The sequence below is a fragment of the Ochotona curzoniae genome, unplaced genomic scaffold, assembly GCF_017591425.1.
Source record: "Ochotona curzoniae isolate NIBS_2020 unplaced genomic scaffold, NIBS_Ocur_1.0 scaffold_1037, whole genome shotgun sequence".
In the NCBI taxonomy this organism is placed as follows: Eukaryota; Metazoa; Chordata; class Mammalia; order Lagomorpha; family Ochotonidae; genus Ochotona; species Ochotona curzoniae.
Genome location: NW_024467083.1, coordinates 6,355,950 through 6,381,318, shown reverse-complemented (window position 1 = coordinate 6,381,318; position 25,369 = coordinate 6,355,950). Strand labels below are relative to the sequence as shown.

Sequence of the window (25,369 nt, the reverse complement as noted above, 5' to 3'; positions counted from 1 at the left end):
CCGGCACGGTGGCCTAGCAGCTAACGTCCTTGCCTTGAACACACCAGGATCCCATGTGGACACCAGTTCTAATCCCAGCAGCCCCATTTCCCATCCAGTAACCAGCTTGTAGCATGGGAGGGCAGTGGAGGGCGGCTCAAAGCCTTGGGACCCTGCATCCACATGGGAGACCCAGGCTAGCTCCGGGCTCCTGATTTTGGATCGGCTCAGCTCCGGCCTTTGTGGTCACTTGGGGAGTGGATCCTCCTTCTGTCTCTCCTTCTCCTCTCTCTATAAATATCTGACTTTGCAATAAAAATAAATAAATCTTTTTTTAAAAGTATCTCTTTAATACTATATGGCTTGCAAATAAGTCTATTCTAAAAATTGTACAAAAAATAAATAGGAATAAAAAATGAATAAAATGAATTTGGCTATCCTAGAATTTGCAGGTATGTCGATACTCAGTTGACCCAAAAGAAGCAAAGGTATGGTTACTCAGATGTGAGTTAGGCATGACAGATCACAGAGCTGGAGATAAGCCAGCTAACTGGACATACATACCTCACATCCCATTTTTAAGGGCTGACAAAAAAAAAAAGGGGGGATAGGAATTCAAGAACAATTTTGATGTCAATCTCTAGCATATTCATAGAAGAAACACTAGTGCAGAGGGATTTAGAAGACCCAGGCACTAATCAACAGAAGACAATCTGAGTTCACTAAATAAACTGCTCTAAGCTATCCTGAGCTGCTGCTTTCTGGAAATATTATACTAGTATATTATATACTAGTATATGCTAGTTTTCATATACTAGTGTTTTCATATACGTCTGCTCCAGGAGGGTTAGGACTTACTGTTGTAATTGCCTGCACCCAGAGGCAAGAGCAGTGTCACACAAACAGGAGAGGCCGTCATTTCCTCTTGTTGGAAGATTTAGAAAGTAAGTAAATAAATCAAGGATTTTCAAAGTGTTTAATAAAATTATTGTGAGGCCCAGCACGATGGCACAGTGGTTAAGGTCCTCGCCTTGCACGCCCGGGATCCCATATGGGCGCCGGTTCTAATCCCGGCAGCCCCACTTCCCTTCCAGCTCCCTGCCTGTGGCCCGGGAAAGCAGTCGAGGACAGCCCAAAGCTTTGGGACCCTGCACCCGCGTGGGAGACCCGGAAGAGGCTCCTGGCTTCGAACTGGCATAGCATCGGCCGTTGCACTCACTTGGGGAGTGAATCATCGGACAGAAGATCTTCCTCTCTGTCTCTCCTCTCTGTATATCCGCCTTTCCAATAAAAATAAAATAAATCTTAAAAAAAAAAAATAAATAAAATTATTGTGGCCATAATGGAGAAATAAGAACCAGATTTCACTACAGTTGAATATGGTCACAGAGGTATAAACCATAACCAAAACAAACAGACAAAAATCCACAGATTAAGGGAGGCCACAAGATAATTTCATAACATTGAAGAAAAAAGAGAAGCCAAATTAAAGAGTATTAAGTAATTGCTAATGGCTATAGGATTTGTGGGGGACATGATGAAATTTGTTAAAATTAAACAATGGTGAAAGCAACATAACTATGTGACTATCCTAATAACTATTAATACACTTACGTGGATGAATTATACAGTATAAGAATTATAAATTATACTTCAATAAAGGTGTAAATATATTTTTGTAATACCATTTAATCCTTTTAAAATTTTTTCTCTCTTTATTCAGAACACACAGATTTTTTCCATCCATTGGCTCACTACCCCACAAACACTTACAAAACTAGATTGAAGCCAAGAGCCAGAAGCTCAATTCTTGTCTCCCACATGGGTGGCAGGGACCCAAGTACTTAAGCCATCACTCGATGTTTCCCAGGATTCAGATCAGCAAAAAGGTAAATTTTGACAAAGAGCAAGAATCTGAACCCAGTATAGTTCCAGGCACCTTATGTGGCACCTTAACCACTGTTCCAAACACTTGCCCCAATAAAGCTATTATTTGACAAAAAGCAAAATCAATTGCAGAATACAAAATGTAGGGGATCTTTCAGTGAAGCTGTTCATCAGAAAGGCACTTTAAAATCATACTTTACCATTAACATCACTTAATGCATATGATACAGCTAAATAAGTAGCAAAGTGGCATTCATATCAAGGAATATAGGAGTATTGATGTATTCCATGTTAGATCACATCTGGACACACCTGCTCTCTTCCTTACACAACAAAACTAGTGCGGAATATATACAAAATAGGAAAAGGATCAGAAACTATGTCATATGAGAAACATCTGAAGAAAGGAAGGCTATTTAGTATAAGGAAATACACAAAGAACATTAAATTATCTTCAAATATTATGAGAGTCTATTACAAAAGACAGAGTAGATCTGTTGCAACTTGCCACAAAACATGATAAGATCAACCGCTGACGAGCTAGGCAAGATTAATCTCGTCACAGCCGGCGGCTAATATGACAGTGCTTTAAAACGTTCATGAGAAAACTGGATTAAAAGTTTATTTCAGTGTAATAAGTTTTGACCCCCATCAATAGTTATCTTCCTAACAAGCCTTTCTATGACTTTCAAGAACCCACATACATTATGAATGCTGACAGAACAGTAATCCATGGAATGAAAAGATTCAAGTACATGCTAGCAGACAGCTCTCATGACTCCTGTTTTGAAAAGTGTTCCTGCACTATACAGGGGATTAGAGAGAGATTTTAAAGTTTCCATTAAAATCTAAAATTCTGTGATTTTTATCCTTTTTTGAAAGTATACCATTATAAATACATGAAAGCCCAAAAATCAGATGATATAAAATTTTACCTCATGATTCTGTAATGGTGGCTTCCCACTTTTCTTACTGTAGAAGGGAAAAAAAGAAAGAACTTTGTCAAGTGTTTTCAACATTACAATTATTTTAAGATGGCAAAAAATTTTAAATTCTGCAAATGGGTTATATTTTCTTCATATCATACTGAGATAGAACACATTAAATTATCACAGTCCTGTATTATTTATAGAAAATGCTCAATGTTAACTATTTTGTTAACTTTAAAAAAAATTTATGATGTATACATAGTTGATTAGGGTGGGGCGGGTCAAGGATTAGGACAAGGTGGGTGAGACCATTGGTTCCAAATTTTCTTCTTTCTTCTTTCTGTATATGGGGGAAGGAAGAGAAGGGGAGAAGCCATACCCAGCCTACCAACGGCCTCAGTACCCAGGGATGGGTCATACCAGGGTCCCTTATGTGGAGTATGCTCTAAGGGTTCTGCTCAAGTGGTTTCAATAGTTCAATAGCTCAGAAACATGAACTGGCTGGTGTTGTGGCCCAACCCAGCCAGTCCTGCACCCCATCCTGGTTCTCAGATAAGCCAGTAAGTACTATGAACTGGCCCAGGCTGGCCCACTCACCCCCAGACCTGACCCACACATATGCTGGCAGGTACCACAACCTGGCATGGCCTGGTCTGGTCTGCTCCTTGCTTTGGTTCTTGTGCTCACCTGCAGGAATCACATCCTGAGAGAGGAGTTCCACTGACCTGATTTCACATGTGCCAGCAGATATCATACCCACCATAGTTCGCCCTCTCCGTCCTGGTCTTTGTATGAGCTGATAGATGTTGCAGCCCAGACAGCCCCACACGTTATTCTTGGGTGCAGCTGCAGATACTGCAGCCTTAATCTGCCCAGCCTGTTCCCAAGCCCCGTACTCATGAGTGTCAGGGGTTCCATGCCTAGCTCAGCCCATTACTATCCCCAACTCTTACACTAACCAGCAGTGTGAGGAGTCACTCAAACATCAGCCGTGAAGGCCTCAGCCATTTTGTGTCTGCTTCCCCTTTCCCACAGCTCGTAAAATTCATGTCATTCCAGTTGTCCACCAATGAGATGCAACCTCATGGCATTTTACCTGAGAACCCCACCCCTAATCTCTCCTGGCATCTCCCTTAATCCCCGTCTACTTACCAATCACCTGTTGCAATCACCAGTGACAATTCAGTCACCAATCCCTTGGGGTCAGCCTGCAACCCCTCTCAACCAATTCTCCACACCCCCCACACTTCTCAGGCTCACCTGGTTCTCCCCAGTCCTTCTCTATCTTGCCCCTTCCCCTGTTCTGTCAGCCTCCATCCTGCCACCAAGGCAGGAGACGTTTCCCTTTGTTCTCTTCCCCTCCACACCAGCTCCCATTCTTACCCTATTGGAAAAAAGGACCTCTTGAGTACCTCGCTGTGTCAGGCATTTGGCTTGTGCTAAACTTCCCGTGAAAAGAAAACTTGGCTGTGGGAAATTGGCCGCACATAAGAACTTAATTGTGCCTAACAACTAACAAGTAGAAATTGCAGTTCCACAAGGGTAAACCCACATATCCCCCACAGAATCTGCCCCTGGACCTGGTTCTCTCACATGCTGTTTAGAGCCATGGCCTAGCCTAACATTACCTGTTCCCTATTCTAACACTGCCACATACTGTGACCTAGCCCTGCCAGGCAGGGTCCCAGCCCTAAATTTTCTGTGGGCCAACATGTGGTAGTCAGCAGTTTTCCATGATAACTAGCCCAACTCAGGTCTCCCATGTGGGATTACGCATCAGTCTGACCCAGAGGTCCTTCAGTCTCTCCCCTCCAAATGGCCTGGCCTGGTGTCAGTCCCTGGCTTACCTGCAAGTACAGTAGCCTTGTCATTGGGAGTCCCTCAGAAGTCATTCCTCACTTGCAACAAAATCCCTCAGCAGTCCCACCTCCCACATATTCCCCTGTCCCTTTTCCTAATCAACCCACAGTCCCTGCACCCATGAGTGCATGGCTTCTCCAGCACAGCCTTCCTAAGCCCAGCTGGTGGTGTTTGTCTGGAGCTCCGCCCACCCAAAGTGTCCCAAGCTCCTGGCACACGTACTGGCTAGGGACATTACCCCTCCACAGACTCAAGAGCCAGACCCATTCAAGGTTCCCCAGGTCTGGCCCACCAGCACAACAGATCAGCATGTTAACCTGGGGCTCTGCCCTCCCCTGTCCGCACCCCACATGGGACCAAGCAGCGGGGCTCTCCTGAGCTTGCTTTGCCTGCCTGGACACAAACCCCACGTCCCCACACACACAGCCCTGCCGGTGCTATTCCCCTTGGCCCTACAAGCCCACACCCACAGGCCCCCATAAGCCAGCTGCCCCAGGCCCTATAAACACAAGAATCTTAACAATTTTTGTACAATAGGTTATGTGTTTGGTAATGTTCACACATATATGTACACAAACATATACATGTACTTTATTTTACGAATCCTCCATGGAGAAGTAGACCTCTACTCCATCCTTTAATCAAAGCTTAGATGCATGAATAAACAAACTGATATAAACAGACTTCAGAAATGTTTCTGAACTGGACTCTCACATTGCTGGGAATTCTTTCTTCACTGCATTAGCAACTCTTGGCTAGTCTCCTCAGGAATAAGATATTGTATCATTCACATAATACAAGTAAGGAAATGGGTTTGGAAAGACCCATGGCTCTGACTTCTAAAGGCTACCCTCTCGAAACATGATCCACCAAGCTTGATTACAAAAGTCTCATGACAATCTGTGCCTCTGCCTAACTTTGATCATACTTTTAATTTATTGTTTGATATGCATTTCCTTGTAGTAACTAGTTCCATGTATTCAGGAGCTACCACCAGGTTAGTTTCTCTGAAGCAGAAGTGATGTATTATTGGAGGAATAAAATATTTATGAGCGATCAACACCCATGAATAGAAGGCAGAGAAAGCAGTTTGGGGAGAATTTAAACTATAATACAGGACCAAAAGAATTCCAGCCAACCATACAGAAGCACAAAAGCAAGTACTGACCATCAGAGTGGTCTGTGATGGGATGGAATACCTCTGCTTGCTCAACGTGTAAATGTATGCTGTCCCAGGGAGGAAGTGGCTCGGGAGGGGTGAGGGGTCAAGGGGAATGGCTTCTCTCTACAGTTGAGGCAGATCCTAAAGATGGGCAAAAGGAGCCACCTGGAGTCTATGTTGTTCACAGCTACACAGTAGGAGGTCTTCTTTTAAAGTGGAATCTGGATGGTACATCTCAACATCTTGCGGGGGGGTGGGGGGAAGTGTCGTACACTCGTAACAGGCTACTCCAATAATTCAACTCACAGGTGAGGGCCAATGATTTCTAGAATGAATAGCTTCAGGGATAAAAGTACCAGGTCATTAAACAAAAAAACGATACTTCAACAGATGCTATTCTTTAAAAAAATGCTTAGGTTTATTATTGTTTCTAATGTTAACTATACTACACAATTCTTTATATCTTAACATTTTCATAAATTATAAAATTGCTTCAGAAAATCTTCCATTATAGCAAAGGTAAGAGCCAATAGAATATAATAAACCTCACCCATTCTGATTTATGTTTGCACCAATAGGAACAGTCAGCCCAGCCTAGCTTTTCCCTGATCTAGTCCACATGAGGCCCACAGGAGTTGCAGCCCTACCTGGTCTGGTCTGCCCCATCTCAGCTCACACTCTCCAGTAGAAGTGGCTGTCCAATAGGGGAGCCTTCCCCATTCCCCCTGCTGGCTTTGCCCCCTCCCTTCCTGGTTCTCACGTATACTGATTGGTCACTGCAGCCAAGTCTAATATGGCTCACCTCACCTTGGCATTTGCCAAGGTGGGTGTTGTAGCCTGACCAGGCCCAGCCCACCCCAATTCCAGCTGACGGTGGTGAAGGTTACAGCCTAGCCCAGGCCTAGCCCAGCCCAGCAGGCATCCAATGCCAGCCATAATGTGCACTAGTATGTGTTGCGACTATACCTGGACTGACCCACACTCTGTTCTGGTGCTCAAATTTGCCAGTGGGGTGATGTGAACTGGTTCAGCCTGGTCTGCCCCGACCAATGCCAAATATATGCTGGTGGGTATCTTTCTCTGGCCTGGTCTGAGCTGCTCCCTGTCATGGTTCTTGTACTCACCTGCTGGGACTGTGTCCTGCCAACAGGAGTTGCCCAGGCTTCTCCATCAGAATCTCTCCCATTGCCAGATCTTGCACATACCAGTGGGTTCATGTGCCAGCCTTACATAGTCCACCTCCTGTCCTGGCAGTAACAGTGGCCTTTCCTGACTGGCCTTCAACCAATTCCAATTCTTACTGTAGGATGTTTCAGCCCAGTCAAGGCTCATCCATACCCAGACACGGCTCATACATGACTCAGTAGGGGTAGAAACCCAGCCTAATCCATCTTACACCTACCCTGGTTCTCCAGAGCACCAGATAGTGCTGAAGTCTAGCCTGGCCTGGTGCATTTGATCCAGGTCCACACTTGTGGCAAGGGAGACTGCAGCCTTGTCCAGTCCAGAACACAGCCCCAACTCCAGCCCCCGCACTCACAAGTAGAAACCCCAACCCAGTAAAATTGCTCACTTGTAGGATCATGGTGGCACTCCAAAAGTTTCAGACTTCTCAGTATTTTGAATTTTCAACTACAAGTAGTGAACACATATAAATATTAAATATATACCCTGTGGTTCAACTAAATCGATGTTCAGAGCCATTTTTATTTCATTTCTCAAAAAAAAGATTTAAAGAATTAACAATTTAAGCACTCAACAAAGTTTAACAGGAGCATTATAAGGTAAAGCAGAAAAAACTTCAAACAACCAAAACAATTTGACAATTTAAAAAACAGAGAAATAGTACACTAATTAATAAATATTCAAAAGTTGTTCCTTTAGAAAAGAAAGTACCAGACAATCTGAAAAATGAAAAAAAAAAAAGCACAAAAATTCAGGACAAAAAAAAATAAATTAATTTAAAAAATACACAAAACTATATGAATGTTTTAAAGATTTTTAAATGTATTTTTATTTTTATTGGAAAGTCAGATATACATAGAGGGGGAGAGTCAGAGAGGAAGATCTTCCATCCGATGATTCACTCCCCAAATAGCCACCAAAGCCAGGAGCTTCTTCCGAGACTCTCACCCAGGTGAAGGGTCCCAAGGCTTTGAGCCATCTTTCACTGCTTCCCCGGGCCACAAGCAAGTAGCTGGGTGGGAAGTAGAGCGGCCAGAATACAAACCAGTGCCCAGATGGGATCCCAGCACAAGCAATGGAAGGACTTTAGCCACTAGGCTGCTACATCAGGTCTAAAACTATATAAATTTTTGAAGAAATTCATGAGATTGTCTCAGCACTATATAAAGAAATTTGAAAATCTGAATAAAATGGATAAGCTGCTTAAAATATAACTTCCCAAAACTGATTCAACAGCAAAGAGAAAAAGATAAATAGAATGGAAACTGACAAATTGAGAAAATTTTCTAGTGTCTAATTTCTGCCTATCCTACCTTCCCCCAAAAAAGTACCAGATCTGAAATATTTACAAGGGGAATTCTATAAAACCCCTGGAGGACAGATAATCCCAATGCTTTAGTAAAGAGCATGGACAAAAGAAAAAAAAAATCCACATTATTTTTGCTACAAGTAAAACACACCAAAGCCTAAGCAAAAAACACACAAAAGAAAACTATAACTATGTTCTCTTATACCAAATTTTACATACATATAGCTCTTTTTTGTTGTTAGCTTGTTTAGACTATGAGAATGTGTTAACTACTCAAATACTAAGCAAATACTTTATAGTTAAAATGTTAAACATACATGATCACTTTCAGAATATAGCCCAGAGCCACGGGATGGAACTAAAGGGACTTCAGCTGCCGGCTCTTCTCTGGGCACAGTGCACAAAAGCTCTCTCCTTGATATGTCAGGTTAAATGATCGAAATTGCAAATATTTGACCATTTCTCACTTAAACATGGGAATTTCAAACGCTTCAACCTAATCCCATGTGCTCTCTCACAACCTACATTTCTTTACATACTATTCTTTCTGCTTAAACAGACTTTTCACCAATCAGCTTGTTTAACTACTTATAAACTCAGTACATATCTTCACAAATAGGGTCACTAACTATTAGTTTTCACAGAATGGTCCTTGTTTACTCTACCTGTTTTTCCAGGATAATGATTAACTGAATCTCCTTTTAGTCTCAAAACTGTGTGTTAGGACAACAAATCACAATGTGACCCCTTCTCAGGAGCCTTTGCCTGTCTGTTTTCTCACCTTCAAACAGGGTCTTTTAGGTAACCCCCCATCCTCCCTCGGGCACTCTGGAAATCCTGTATGTCCCCTCATCTGGTCCCAAGAGCAGGGGATATGTCTTACTCATCTCTATACCTCTTTAAAGAAATTATTTTTACTAGAAAGGCAGAATTAAAGAGGGAAGGAGAGAAAAGATCTTCCATCTGCTGTTTCACTCCCCACATAGGCCCAAAAGAACTAATCTTTTAAGATAGCAGAGAACATTACAGAAAAGCAAACTAGTTCTTAGTATGCTGTGCAAAGAATACACATTTTAGAGTTACATTAAAACTGTCCAAATCCTGTCCCCACAGCAGACCAGAAGTTTAAAATATGGATCTCAAGAGAGATTTCCTGGATTAGAACCCCAGCTGCTGTGCTCACTGTGTCAAGTTACACAACCTCTCTATACTTTAGTTTTCTCATTTGAGAAATGGAAATAGTAACAATACCATTAGCTAAAACCTGCATAGTACCTATAATAGAGTCTGGTTTGTAATAAGGATTCCAAATATGTTGATGATTATTTTTATCTCATTTATTGGCTTGTATGATGAAGAAAAAAAAAACAAAAACCAGATTGATTCTCATCTGTAGGGGTAGGAACAATACTACTTATCTCAGATAAGCTCTGTCCTTGATGATTAGAATACTGATGATACATGAGGCACCAACTGATTGTCCCCAGGTCAGGGAGCACCAACCCCTGAACAAAGGCAGTGGTTATGAGAATGCGAAGAAGCAAGAGAATGACTGGCAAATACAAACCAAGGGGACACATAGGGTTGAGAACTAAGTAAAACTGGAAATAAGATGCAGCAAGTAATTGTATGTGGCTGGCAGTGTGGAATGGTGGGTAAAGCTGCCACCAACAGACATCCCCTGTTGACATCAGTTCAAGTCCTAGCTGCTCTACTTCCATTCAGCTGCCTGCTGGTGCACCTGCAAAGGTAGCTAAGGTCCGCCCAAGTTTTTGGCCCCTGCAGTCACATGGCAGAGCCACATGAAGCTCTGGTCTCCTGACTCCTGACTAGCCCAGCTCTGGCTACTGGCAGCCAACTGGAGAGTGCACCCCAACCCCTCTTTCTCTTTCTCTGAAATTTTGCCTTTCAAATAAACTTATTTGAGTATATGGAAGTGTCCAAGAAATGGGGGCAGGGGAATATATTTGATCTTCATGGATAAGATGAGCTATTTTGAAAAATTTTAACACAGCAAAGATTCAGAAATCTAATGATACAACTCCTCTAGGAATCCAAAACATAAAATCTAAAATGTAATCTTGCTTTTATCTAAGGCATTGTAACCAAAATTCTTAGAATGAGCTCTTTAGGAACTTTAAGTTGTCCCCTAACACTGCACCTAGTCACCTAAAGAGGTAAACTTGGCCTTAAGAGGAAAGTATGCTAACTATTGGCCTCAAATTTCTCCAGGGAGTACTTTTAAAGAAATCATTCGGATTATATTCCAACATAAACAAGCACAAAGAAACTAAAGACCAGCAGAAATAGCTGAAACAGAACCAAAGTATCTTCAGATGTTGGTTCCTAGACATGCCGTGTAAAATAACAATGTAGACTATATTTTTTCAAATACATAACTTAAAAAAAAAGAAAAAAGATTGCTACCTAGAGTAGTTTATAAAAAGTAACAGTGGCGGGCCCGGCGCGGTGGCGCAAGTGGTTAAAGGTCCTCACCTTGCACGCCCGGGATCCCATATGGGCGCCGGTTCTAATCCCGGCAGCCCCGCTTCCCTTCCAGCTCCCTGCCTGTGGCCCGGGAAAGCAGTCGAGGATGGCCCAAAGCTTTGGGAACCTGCACCCATGTGGGAGACCCGGAAGAGGCTCCTGGCTTCGGATTGGCATAGTATCGGCCCGTTGCGCTCACTTGGGGAGTGAATTATCGGACGGAAGATCTTCCTCTCTGTCTCTCCTCTCTGTATATCCACCTTTCCAATGAAAAAAATAATAAAAATAAATCTTTAAAAAAAAAAAAGTAACAGTGGCAATAGCAGGGTAAATTGCTACAACACAAGAATCCCACAATAGATCATCAGTGAAGTTCTACCTTCTTTGCTTCCAATTCAGCTTTCTGTTAACACACCTGAGAAGCAGCAGAAGCTGGCCCAAGTAACTGTACCCCTGTAGTCCTTATGGAACACCCAGAAAGTTCCTGACCCCTGGCTCCTGACTCCAGCTGGGCCCCAATCCAGCAGATTCTGCCATCAGGAGAAGGTACCAGTAAGTCAACTCTCTCTCCCTTACTCTACTCCCTAATCACTCTGCTTTTCAAATAATACAGAAATCTTAAAAACAAAAACAAACAAAAAAAACCTGTCCTGATAAAATGGAAGACTTAAAAATATAATATACAATTGAAATTAAACAGATTTCATACAACTAAACAAAAAATAAACAGCAAATGCATTTAAATTAAGATGAAAGTATATGAAAGCAGTGTTTCAAAGTCCTCTTACTACCTGACAGACAGATAAAGTTTTATTGATGAACACTGAGATCAGATGTGGTCTGTGTTGTAACATGGTACATAAAGCCTCCTGCAATGCCTACATTCTAAATGAGCACTGGTTTGAGATCTAGTTGCTTCACTTTCAAACCAGCTCCCTGCTAACCAGGCTAGGAAAGCAGCAGAAGGCGGTGCAAGTGCTTGGGCCCCTGCACCAAAGTGGGAGACCTGGAAGACTGGATTCAGCCAGGGCTACTTGGACAGTTACTGTGAACCAAAGGCTCATCCTCTTCTCTTTCTCTCTGTCTCTCTCTCTTTCTCTCTCTCTCTCTCTCTTTCTCAGCAAACTGTACCTTTCAAATAAAAACAAACTTTAAAAAATTATATCAGAAAAGCCAAGTACACATTTAAATTTATAGGGTAATCAGTAAAAGAAAACAAAATACACAGAACAATATCCAAGCTGGTTTGTACCACCTTTAACTTTCTGGTTCCCTGTTTGCAAAATGAAGACAATAAAACTACTTTTTCAAAGGACTGTTATTCTTCATCTATCTCTCCCTCTCTACAGAGCACTACCTTGCAAAACAAATAAACAAAAAACACAATGAAAAAAGAGTACAGTGCAAGCACAGGGGTAAAACCACTGACTATAATGCCAGCTACAGCGACAGAAGGAAGGAGAGAACGAGACAAAATATTTTCCATCTGCTGGTTCATTCTTCAAATCGCTGCAATGGCCAGATGAGCAGGTCTGAAGCTAGAAGTCAGGAGCTTCTTCCAGGTCCCACACCTAAGCGCAGGGACCCAAACACTTGGGTCATCTTCCACTACTCTGCCAAGAACACCAGCAAGAAGCTGGACTGGAAGTGGAGCAGCCATGATTCAAACAAGCACTCCACTGTCTTGGTGGCACCATCTTTGAGGTCCCTTCTTTCAACAGTTCACTGATTCCCACCTACCAATCTCAAACCAGCATATTTCTTCAGCTTTGTTCTGAAATAACAAAAAATCTGATGCTACCTCAATTTCTTTTCCTATTTCTTCTTGAAGTTTACCCCCAGGAATGACAATTCCACTGATCATCAAGGCCAAAGTCCACGAATAAAAATAAAAATTCATACTCAGTTTTGACAAAAACATGCAGTGCAGAAAGGAAATGCACAGTATGTTTTTATCAAAGCTAAAGTGCATCAATGTAAGTTGCATTCTAATTTCAAAAACGGAAGAATGTGAAAAGGACACTAAAATGTGAAAAGTCTGTTTTCACAGAAATTGTAATGATTATAATAAATGACAGGTGTTTTCTTCCTGTTTTCAATATTTAAATTTTCTAGAGTCTATTTTTTGATAATGCAAATGTATAATTTTTTAAACTAAAGCATTAAAATCTTACTTAATTTCAAAACAATTTCCAGTCTTATTCACTAATTCAGAGTAACTTACAAAATCACTGTCTTTCTTTTTTCTCAAGTCCATATCTTACTTCACAGGTTTCAGAAGTTGTTCAGGGGGGCCAGCAAGAGCAGAAGCTAAGCTGTCTCTTAGACATCCACAGCCTATACTGGAGTGTCTGGTTCAAGTCCTGGCTTGCAGCTTCCTGTGCTCTTGGGCACTCTGAGCAGTAATGATAGTTAAAGAACCTGGACAGTTGCCACCTGTGTAGGAAGCCCAGCTGAGGTCCCAGTCTCCTGGCTTCTTCCTGCTCCAGCCCTAGGTATAGAAAACTGCTGTGAACCAGTGGATGTGAGATGTCCCTCTTTCAAATAAGAAATGAAAATGAAGTTGTAAAAACATTTTAAATAGTTTAAAATAACATCTAGTAACATAAATACAACCAGATAATGGAATGATCATTTACATAAAGAAGCTGTCTTATTAAACATGGTATATTTATGTTTTTAATATTGACAGGTATGAAATATTAACAAGGGGCTGGAAGTTTGGCACAGTGGTTAAGATGTCTGTATCCTATGTCAAAGTACTGGGCTGCAGCCCAGCTCTGGCTCCCAACTCCAGCTTTCCACTGTGGCAGACCCTGGGAGGCAGCAGGAATGGGTTAAGCAATTGGATTCCTTCCACCCAAGTGGGAGACCTAGACTGAGTTACTAAATTCATCTTCCTGCCCAGCCCAGCCCAGTTCCAGCTCCTGTGAGCATTTGGGGAGTAAACAAGGAATAAGGGTCCTCTGGCTGTCTCTGTCTCTCTAATAAATACATATATTTAAAATTTTTATTTTAACTAGTTGGAAAAGAGAAACAGAGATCTTCTATCAGATGGTTCACTCCCCAAACGGCCATAAGACCCAGACTAGGCCAGGTCAGAGAGAAGCCTGGAATTCCACCCGGGTCTCAGGTACTTGGGCTATGTTCCTCTGTCTTCCCAGCCACATTATCAGAGAGAACTGAAGTGGAGCACTCACCCAAACTGGTATTCCTGCAGGATGCTGGCAGTGTGGCAGCAAGCTTAGCAACCTGCAGCACATGCCAGCCTCAAATAAATTATTTTTAAAAGCCAGAATAATTCAAACACAAAATAAGTCATATATAAAATCTACCTCTATGTCTATTATTATGGTGTCATGATGGCTATGTCTGTTTGCAGATATCAAATTAGCTTACCATACTTTGATGAACATTATTTTCAATTTCACATTTTATTAACTGTTGGGGTCCGTGCAGTGGATGTGGGGGACAGGAAGGTGTGAAGAGTATTATTCCATTGCAGGCAGGGCCGCAGGAACTTCCCGCAGTTTGGCAGAGCCCCAAGGATGTCTCTACAACCACCTGAATGCAGCTCCACCTTCCTTTGCATGGACACTGGACCACCCTGCAAAAGAATTCTAACCCATCCAGGCATTGTTTGCTACTGTGAGGTTGGCCTTTTACTCAATGTGAGCTTGGAGGTTAATGTCAATAATGTCATGTCTATTATTCCTACTGTCTTGGCTGTCCCCATTGATCTTATGCTAATCAAGGGACCTGTATTCAGGGTTTCATTCTTTCCTTGATCTTTAGGTTCTCCTTTTCTTTGTGATACATTTCTCCCCTTATGCTAATCAAAGGACCTGTATTTAGGGTTCCATTCTTTCCTCATTCTTTACGTTCCCCTTTTCTTTGTGATACAAGATTGAGTTGTAGGATAAGAATTGTAGCAGGAACTTCTATTGTTTTTAGCTAAAACAAATGGCAGAATTATCCTAAGAAACACCCACTTGACCATGATGTAAAAAGTCTGAAACAGAGTTTGACTGTTTCTGTATAAATAAAGTGAACAGCTTTCCCACATCGTCCATAATGATCATGAAATCCTAGTGGTCCGTCTCTTTCTTTCCTCTTTGCACCTCATCCACGCACCCCTTGCGAGTTCTGAACTCTGCTGGAGCTGGACTCTGGCAATTAATTTGATCAAATACATTAGGGACTGCTAATTTGGCAAAGGGTAACAAATGTATGTCTTTAAAACATGCCTTTTAGCACACTAAGGTTTTTCTACCTATCAAAGCTTCAAACAACTAAAGAATCTATCAGTAATCCAAAGCTGGTTATTCTGATGCCTATAGAAGGGCTAAAACAAGCAATTTACTCATTTAAAAAAAAAATACCACAATGCAAGCTATTTTCCTAAGTAACAGGCAGATGCATAATTTTTAGTAGAAATATTACAAATGTTATTTTGAAATTTTTTTATTTTCATTTAATTAAAAGACACAGAAACAGACACAAATATCCTCCATCCATTGGTTAACTCTTCAAATCCCTGCACCAGCCCGGGCTGGGTCAGACCTAGGCCACAGATGGGAATCCAAGATCCCCCATACAATATGGCAGGGATTCAACTACTTGAGACACCGCCTGCTGTTTCCCAGGGTGTTGGCCAGCATCAGTTAGGAGACATGGCTGCCTGTTCTAAGCAGCAACTTAATTATTACACAATGTCATTTTAATTAATTCTAACATACCATAAAATTTCTTCTGAAAGAAATAATTGGGGAATTGGCATGATGGCTCAGTGGTTAAATCCTCACCTTGCATCTGCCAGTTTGAGTCCTGGCTATTCCACTTACCATCCAGCTCCCAGGTTGTGGGCTTGGAGTAGAGGATGGCCCAGAGTCTTGGAACCCTGCATCCATATGGGAGACCCAAAAGAAGCTCCTGGCTCCTAGCTTCATATCAGCTCAGCTCCAGCCACTGTGGCCACTAGCAGAGTAAACTAGTAGATGGAAGATCTTCCTCTCTGTAGCTCCTTCTCTCTATAAATCTGCCTTTCCAATAAAAATAAAGGAAATAATTGGGAAATAACAATTCACAGTCTGATTTTGTATCTGCAATTCCAAAGAAAATATGTGAAGATCTCATCATCTTCAAAATTCCAGTTTATATCTTATTATTATAGATTAAAAGGCAATGATAGTCATCAAACTGCACATGGACCTGATGATGATCTTGGTGAAAATAAAAACCTCAAAATATGGCATGGGAACTTGGAAGGAAAAGTTATAACTTTACCAAAAACCTCATTCTCTTAAGATGTCATGGAAGTCCGGTCAACCTTGGTTCCCATTCCATAAACCATCTGATGGTAGATCAAACAGGAGTTTCCTGCCCATTTCCCATGAATGCCACTCCCACACAGCTCTAGGGACTCACCCTCCCAGCTCCAGGGCCAGTGAAGAAAGATGCCCTCTGTCCCCAGCCTCAGCAGAAACTTCCAAAAGAGCATTCCCACTGGCCCAGTAGGGGCTGGTTGCAGAAGCTGTCAGAATTCCAGGTCTATTATCAGAAGGAAACCCATGACAAGGTGCTGGCTGATAAACTGAAGATGACAGCCAACATAATTCCCATGTCCTCTAACAGACAAAGTCACAGTGGTATAAATACACGTATATGCTTATAATAAATAGGTATTTCCATATAAATACATTGTATACTTAGCCCTATCTTTAAAAATTAATTGGGAAAATATATAGAAAAAAGTTTTTAGTTACTTTATTAAATATGTACGATCAAAAATGTTTTAGAGAAGGTAAACTACTTGGACAAAGACCTAAATCCAAGTTTAAAGAAGACAAAAATAAACAAAAATTACTGAGGAGAAACCCTTGTATTTACTGAATGAGGGAGGCAGATCTGTTTCGTAAAAACACCTGTAATCTCATCCTACATTAACAAAGGTTTAAGATCCACAAGTTTTGTGTCAGCAAGAGGTCACACCAACAAACTACTGAATTCAATTTAGGCCTATCTCTTTAAGAGATAGACAGCTAAAGAATACCACATTCAGGAAGCAGTAACTGAAAAAAACACACAGACCTAAAACTGTCACATAAAACTAACATGCTCTCCAAGTCTAACTCTGAAACCAAATGATCATGTCAATTGAAGCATAGGGATGGCTAATGAGAGCTGCCTTTTATTTATTGAGCACTGGGTTTACAGACATTTTCTGTTTACATCCTCACACAACTGCTGTTATTATTTCTGCTTTTTTGAGGTTCTGGCTGAACCAACTGGCCGAGATCACTGCGCTGACCAGTGGCTAATGAAAAATATGAGCTCTCTAAGGAGCATGATTTTCCATTATGGCAAGCAGCTTCCACAATCAGCATCAAGTTGCTACTTAAAAAAAAAAAAAAGTTCATATTTGCAATTCACAAAATACATGCAAATAAAAAAATCTTGTAACATTATTCTCCACCTCTAAAGCAAAAAAACAAAAACAAAAACAAAAACACCAAAAAATTAACAATCCCAGTGGTGAGTGGGCAACTAAGTTAACAGCAAACATAGACCAATTGTGTAGCTCCAGAACATTCACATTCTTTCCACAAATACTAAAGCTCTCCAGCTTCCATTCCCTACTCCTATTTCTGGCAATCGATTCCAAGGAAATTACAGAGTGATGGAAATATTCACTTGCAATTATCATGGTATTACCTGTAAAAATTCCAGAGGCAATCTAGAGTCTGCGGCAGTTTGAAATGATCTGATCCCCAAATTCATGCAGATGTAAACCCTAAGTTTAAGGACACTAAGAAGGTGGAAACTTAACCCGATTAGGGTGATTAGAAGATGAGACTAAAGGGAGGTCCTTTCTTTGAGGTGTGCCCTCCACAGGAGTTTTCAGGAGAAAGGCTGAGCAAGGGCCAGCCCCTCTGCCTCCTTCTCACCGTGTATTCCTCCTCCATGTTGCCTTGTCACTACCACCCACTGCCCTCACTGAGCACAAGCCTCCAACACTGGGAGCTAAATAAACCATTTCTCTTTGTAAGGTTAGTCACCTCAGCTACTTTTTTTTGTTTTTGGAAAATCAGATATATAGAGAGGAAAGGCAGAAAGGAAGATTTTCTATCCACTGACTCACTCCCCAAGTGACCGCAACAGCCAGAGCTGAGTCAATCTGAAGCCAGGAGCCTGGAGCCTCTTCCAGGTCTCCCACCCAGGCGCAGGGTCCCAAGGTTTTGGGCCATCCTCAATTGCTTTCCCAGGCTACAAGCAGGGAGCTAGATGGGATCAGGGCCACCGGGATTAGAACTTGTGCCCATATGGGATCCCAGCACGTGCAAGGTAAGGACCTTAGCCACGAGGCTACCATGCCAGGCCTTACCTCAGCTATTTCACTGTAGTAATGAAAAGCTAACATATTGTCCAATATTTAAGGATAAAATGAATCACAGCTATATAGAGGACCATTTCAACATTCTTTGAGAGTACTTCTAGGTATTGGTGTTGTATAGAAAGTCAAGCCTCTGTGATGCCAGCACCCCATAAGATCGCTGGTTCAAGTCCCTGCTGCTCCACTTTCAATCCAGCTCTGCTAATGTACCTGGGAAAGCAGCAGGTATCCACCTTTCAAGTAAATAGATAAGTCATAAAATATTTATTTTTATTTATTTGAAAGACAAAATTTCCAAAATACAGAATACAGTCTCTGCTGCTTTTCCCGGGCCACTAGGGCAGACATGAAGCAGTGCCCACATGGGATGTCCAGATCCCAAGCAGCTTTATCTGCCACACTACCATGCCAGCTCTCATAAATACAAGAAAGGCATATGCTCTAAATGAAAATAATAAAACATAACTATTAAAAAATTAAGAAAGCAACAAAAATAAAACAATGTGTGGATTATGTTAATCATATCATGGATGACTTGATTTCATTTATCTTAACAACAGACAGATACAGAGAGAAGAAGAGAGAGAGAGATCTTCACCATCTACTTCTCTCCCAAATGCCCTCAGTGGCCAGGGCCAGGCTGCGCCAGCCCAAAGTCAGGGGCCTAGAATTCCATTTGGGCTTCCCATATGAGAAGCAGCTGCTTGCCCAGGCACTTCAGCAGGAAGCTGGACTGGAAGCAAAGTAGGCGGGGCTTGAACCTGCACTCGGGTATGTGATGCCAGTGTGGCAAGCAGCAGTTTAACCTACTATGCCATAAAGCCAGCCCCACCACTGTATCATTATAAACTATCAAAAGTAGTTTATAAAATATTTAAATTTTTACAAGTATCCAAGTTTGGCTTCATCCATATATGTAGCAAACATTAGCTGAAAACCCTTCAACAAAAATGCTTAGGACTGAAAGAGTTACAGATTTTGGAGTTTGTTAGAATTTGAAATACTGGCATATAATGTACTGGCATAATATCACTTATCTGAAATCTGAAAGGCTCCAAAACCAAACATTCTTGAGGCTTATGTTAAGATTTAAAAAAGCCACAGATTTTGGATTTTTGGGCTAGGAATGTTCACCCTATGTTAAGAGGTCCAGCTTCGAAAGAGTTCACGATATACTCTGGGAGCCGATATTTACATCTGTAGCAAGAGAAAACTGTTATATCCAACAACAACAACTACAACCCTGAAAAAAAAGCACCTAGAGTTAGAGCTGCTGGAACATTTTTTTGAGAACTTACTCTGCCAGCCACAGCTTTAATCTACTGCCACTGTAACAATGAACACAAAATAGGGCCCGGCACGGTGGCGCAAGTGGTTAAGGTCCTCGCCTTGCACGCCCGGGATCCCATATGGGCGCCGGTTCTATCCCGGCAGCCCCGCTTCCCTTCCAGCTCCCTGCCTGTGGCCTGGGAAAGCAGTCAAGGACGGCCCAAAGCTTTGGGAACCTGCACCCATGTGGGAGACCCGGAAGAGGCTCCTGGCTTCGGATTGGCATAGCATCGACCGTTGCGCTCACTTGGGGAGTGAATCATGGGACGGAAGATCTTCCTCTCTGTCTCTCCTCTCTGTATATCCACCTTTCCAATGAAAAAAATAATAAAAATAAATCTTATAAAAAAAGAGAAAACAATGAACACAAAATAAACAGAAATTCCTGCTAACAGACACTTCGTAGCACCAGAAACAGGTATCAAGCTAAATAAACATGCAAGGTAAACAGCATATTTGATGTATGTTTAGGAGAAAAGCAAAGCCAGGAAGATGGACACAGGTTATACACAGAGGTCAATTCTTAAGTTGAGTAGCAACAGCTCTTACTGAAAAGATGTCCATGACACTTTAAAGAAGGAAGAGCGTACGAAATGTGGGTATATAAAGAAACAACATTCAGACAAGAGGACAGCAAGTGCAAATGCCCTGAAACAAAATGCTTGCCCAAGGTTGCTAATGTGCCAAAACCTAAGAATCAATCAAGCCACTAACATCCAGTTTCCCCTACTCTATACTCTTCAGGTCACAACTATCACTCCTTGAAGATAATGCCTCTTGGTCTATTTGTAGCTGTTTCACATTTCCAATTGATTCTCAAAACATTTTTTTGCTATCTACATCATGCATCTACTGCATAAGCACTGATTATCCATCATGCGACCAACCCTAATTAAAGATTTAAATATGACTCATTCCCTATCCTCAATTCATGGTCTGATGTAAAAAGAAGCCGAGAAAACAAATCTGCAGGCCCGACACAGTAGTCTAATGGCTAAAGTCCTCGCCTTGAACACACTGGGATCCCTTATGAGCGTCTGTTCTAATCCCAGCAGCCCTGCTTCCCATCCAGCTCCCTGCCTGTGGCCTGGGAAAGCAGTCAAGGACCGCCCAAAGCCTTGGGACCCTGCACCTGGGTGGGAAACCTGGAAGAGGCTCCTGGCTTCAGATTGGCTCAGTTTTGTCCATTGTGGCCGCTTAGGCAGTAAATCAGCAGATGAAAGATCTTTCTCTGTGTCTCCCTTCTCTATGCATATCTGACTTTCCACTAAAGATAAATAAATCTTTTTTAAAAATTAAAAATCAAGAAAGAAAAATGTACAGTGTAGCAACTGCTAGAGTAGAGGAATAAATGGGTTATTAGGAAAGCAGAGAGCACCTACACCAGCTTTGATAGTAAGAAAAAGGAAGAAAATATCAAGAGATAATTTGACTGGGCTGTCTTCGAGGAAAAAAAATCCGAGAAGTGGAGGGAATGACAGTGATTACAATCAGCCTACAGGGACTGGCCTCAGCCTGTCATATCCAGAACCTACAAGTTCACCCCAAATGACTGGATATATACGAAAGAAGACAGAAAACAAACCACAGACACAGAAAGCCTGCATTTTATAGTAGTTAGAATAATGTAACACAGCAATATTATAATCGCATTCGTGTTCTTAAAAAGATCTCTGATAAGGAATGGCAATGTGGCACAGCAAGTTAAGTCACCACTTACAGCACCAAAATCCCACAGTCCACCAGTTCGAGTCCCAGCTGCTATACTTCCAATCTAGCTCAGTAATATGCCTGGGAAAGCAGTGGAAGATGGCTCAAGTGCTTGGGCCCCTGCACCTACATGGTTGATCCGAAAAAAGCTCCTGGTTCCTGGCTTTGGCCTGGGCAACCTCTGGCTACTGCAGCCAGCCAATGAAAAACCTGTCTCTGTTCTCCCCCTCTCCCTCCTGCAACTGTGACTTCCAAATAAATATATATATATATATTTTTTTTTGGTCTCTTTATTGCAGACTAGTATTACATAGTATGGTAATGACTAGTTTAGCCATTCATTTTTAAAAAAAATTTTTTTTCTTTCCCCTTCTTTTTCATTTTATGATACAACTCCATAGTCTCTGGGACTTCCCTTACCCCCTTCCAAAATTCCCTCCTCGCAATTGATTTGCACCATATTACCACAAGGGTACAGACCTTCATAAACACTCATAAGCCCATCATTCTATTTAAGTGTACCCGGACATTGTGGGTATGGACAATGGCAGACAGTACAGCACCCGCATACAGTACAGCACCCTATTGCCAAGATATAGCCAACAGCCTCATAGGGAGTCCATCTTTGATTTGCAAATAGAGATTCTTGCTGCATGTATCTTCACATCTGGACATAAACAAATATATCTTTAAAAATTTTATTTTAAATCTCTGGTAGTAGCAGAAGAGGGATGAAAGGGGCCTCACACAGGCCAGTGTTGTGGTATAATGGGTTAAGCCACTAGCACTAATACCAGCATTCCAAATGGGCACGAGTTCAAGCCCTGGCTACTTCATTTCCAATCCAGTTCCCTAAGAAAGCAGCAGAGGATGGCACAAGTGCTTGAGTCCCTGCTGCACCCACAAGGGAGATCCTGGATAAAGCTCAGCCCAGCCCTGTACATCCATCCATCTTTCTCTCTCTCTCTCTTTCTCTCTCTCCCTCTCTAACTCTGTCATTTAGATAAATAAATCTTTTTTTTTTAATGCTAGACACCAACAAATAAATAAGACATTTTGCCCAGCTAGTCCACTAGGTTGAACAAATAAATCTTGTGTAGTATTTTTAAAAGAAAATGAAAAAAAGAAAGGTCACCACAAACCTTTTTCCTGTCACACATGCAAAAATTCTGATAAGGACTGCTATACCACTGAGTTTGTCTGCCTACTTTCTAGCCTTACCTCACATCACCCAGAAAACTTAACGCTTCCCAAGCATGCCTGCCAATCTTGCCTTTCCCAGAACTTCTAAGGCATATCACCTGTGTTAAGCTACTTCTCCCCAACAATATAAGCTCCCTAAAAACTGCAACTTATTTAATGTATGTTTTATCTCTGTGTGTGTCTACACACGAGCAGAGGGAGAATCCAGCAGTGCTACTCCATTCTGAGACTCCTTTTGAACTGAATGGCCCCCTTTATACCTGAACCAAAAGGTTTGACTTTTGCCCCAAAATAACAAACAAAATGCATTACTAAATGAAAAAGAGCGCAGCAGTCATGGGAAGCTACTAGGAATGAATACAAGGGAACTTATGGGGCAGGAAAGTGTTCTAATTTGTGATATGGGTATGCTACACAAATGAATAATTTGTTTAATATATATACTATTTTTATATATATATATAAGGTTTGCACATTTCAATGTATATAAGCTTTATCTTAAACAAACACCTATGAAATGAAGGGCTAAAAGCAAATAGAGATGAAACAAGAATAAGATATTGTTGGTGCTGTTTGGGTAAACTGCTCAGAGGAATTCTCACAACATTTGGCTTCTTTGTATATCTGTGAAATCCTTCACAGTAAAAGGATACACACACACACACACACACACACACACTCATTCAGCTGGTGAGAAAATCTGCACAGGGTCTACAATTGTGACACAGTAAGCAAAGCTGCCACCTGCATTGCCAGTAACCCAGATATGCGCCAATTCGTGTCCTGGCTGCTGCACTACCCAGCTCCCCACTAACAGCCTAGGGAAAGTGCTGGAAGAACCCAAATGTTTGGGCCTCTACAATCCAAGTGCAAGGCCAGGAAGAAGCTCCTGGCTTGGCCTAAACCAGCCTGAAATTTTTGTGGTTATCTGGGGAGTGAACCAGCAAGTGGAAAATCTGTATCTCTCTCCGGAACTCCGAGTTTCAAATAAATAAATAAATCTTTAAAAAAGAAAGAAAAGTTGCATTAACAAAAATAAAATATAACAGAACATTAAACTATTGCTTTTAGAACAAAGTTATATTGTAACAAAAAAATTTTATTAGTTCTATGTCTATTCAATTACAAGAGAATAAATGAACAAATTCTAAGACAGACCTACTATTCACAACAAACAAAAGCAGGTCCAGCAGTCAGAGTAGGTTCCTTAACTAATTGGTTCTGTTCCCAATGATATTCAAAAGACCAATAAAACACAAAAATAGAATTTTCTACCCTACAAGCTGTAATACTAAAGGTAGTAAAAACTATTCATAAAATTCCAGAAGAATAACATTTACAGATCCAGCACCATTTACAGTTATTTCAAAATAGTTCACTCCTTTTAGCTCAGTAATTTAAACACCATGCTTAATTGCTCATAATCTTTATTCTACTCCCACAAAATACTTACAAAAATATTTTCTCAACTCATCCCAATGCAAAGAAAAATTAATAATAATCTTTTGTTCAGTGAACTGTCTGTTGTATAATTTAACCTTCCCCCAAACTGGCAACATTTCTCAGATTTTTAAAGCACTTTATAGTGGCAAATCAATAGTTAAAGTCATTTTAATAGGACAAATCCTATTACACTATTTTACTGTTATTGTTAGTGCTTCCTATTAGGTGACTGGTTAAAATTTCTCTTAGTCATTAATCCATGGTTTTTCGGCCCGGTGCAATAGCCTAATAGCTAAATCCTTTCCTTGCATCTGCCAAAATCCTACCTGGGCACCAGTTGCTCCACTTCCCATCCAGCTCCCTGACTGTGGCCTGGGAAAGCAGCAGAGGACAGCCCAAAGCCTTGGGACCCTGCACCTGAATGGGAGACCTGAAGAGGTTCCTGGTTCCTGGCTTCACATTAGCTCAGCTCTGGCCGTTGTGGCTACTTAGAGTGACCCAGCGTGTCTCTGTATCTCCTGCTCTCTGTATATTTGCCTTTCCAATTTAAAAAATTGATCTTTTTTTTAAGAATCCATGGTTATAAACTGGTCTGACAGTTATCTTGGATTAGGACAGAAAGGAGTTTCGGGGATGCTGGGAAGTTTCTTTTCATAAAAACTGTACATATGTAGAAGGTGTCAACAGTGTGTCTTAATCGAGATGCTGAGGACACGAATGTGTTTTGCATATGAAAACTTCAAGCACTAAACTCACGTGCTATTTCTACATGCCCGAGTACTCCAGTAAAGTGTTTTACAAAAATCACCAAGGTAACCAGGGCTTTTAGAGCGGAGTCTTCAGTCCCGCACCACACGCTGCTGCAGACACGCAAACGCACGGCAGGCCTGAGCATTTTCTCTTGACATAGCGCCAGAGAACTTCATTCCTAACTTAGATTCAGTAAGGATACACTCCAATCTGTACTTTTTAAAAACGCTTCCTATTTTCCAGAATCAGTCCTCTGGAAAGCGAACTGACCAGAAGCAGCATAAACGGATTCTGTAACATCCAGCCTGAAATGCAAATCATCTTCACCTCTGTGAAGTGCACGTAAGGACAAGAGGTCCCATCCCGTATCAAGTGTGTAGCAGAAAAGAACATGCGGAAGACTAGGAAGCATGTGAGGGGGGACTACGACCTGCAACCACCTGTCAGCGTCTCACTCCTAATTCTACATATCCATTTAGCTATTTCAAGACAAATCAGAAACAGAAGACAACCGTGCTTGCCCAGAGGAATGAAGGAAGGAAAATGCATGAAAGCGGTGGGTCATGATCGACCGTGAACCATCCCAGGACTGGTAAGAACGCTTGGTGAATGGCCCTTCCCCGTTTGCGTGCACAAGAATTGCTCAGCAACTTAAAGGTATGCCTGTGAGTCCACAGCTGTAACCCAACTCCCGCTCCTCCTCTAATCTCACATCCTCCCCAACTTCAATAGGAACGTTCAAT

At 41.6% G+C, this 25,369-nt stretch overlaps 1 protein-coding gene across 4 annotated transcripts in view; it reads right to left on the bottom strand.

The window, feature by feature from the left end:
- Positions 1–25,369, bottom strand: part of ABCD3 (ATP binding cassette subfamily D member 3) — a 73,589-nt gene that overhangs the window by 47,357 nt on the left and 863 nt on the right. For 2 of the 4 annotated variants that reach the window (XM_040998238.1, XM_040998239.1), the window contains exon 2: positions 2,802–2,838. The exons of 1 other annotated variant lie outside the window; for it this stretch is intronic. In XM_040998238.1, coding sequence (XP_040854172.1) covers positions 2,802–2,838 — 37 coding nt within the window. Of the gene's footprint in view, positions 1–2,178; positions 2,182–2,801; positions 2,839–25,369 lie in introns of all 4 variants that reach the window. One more of the 4 variants, XM_040998240.1, reaches the window with a different exon arrangement.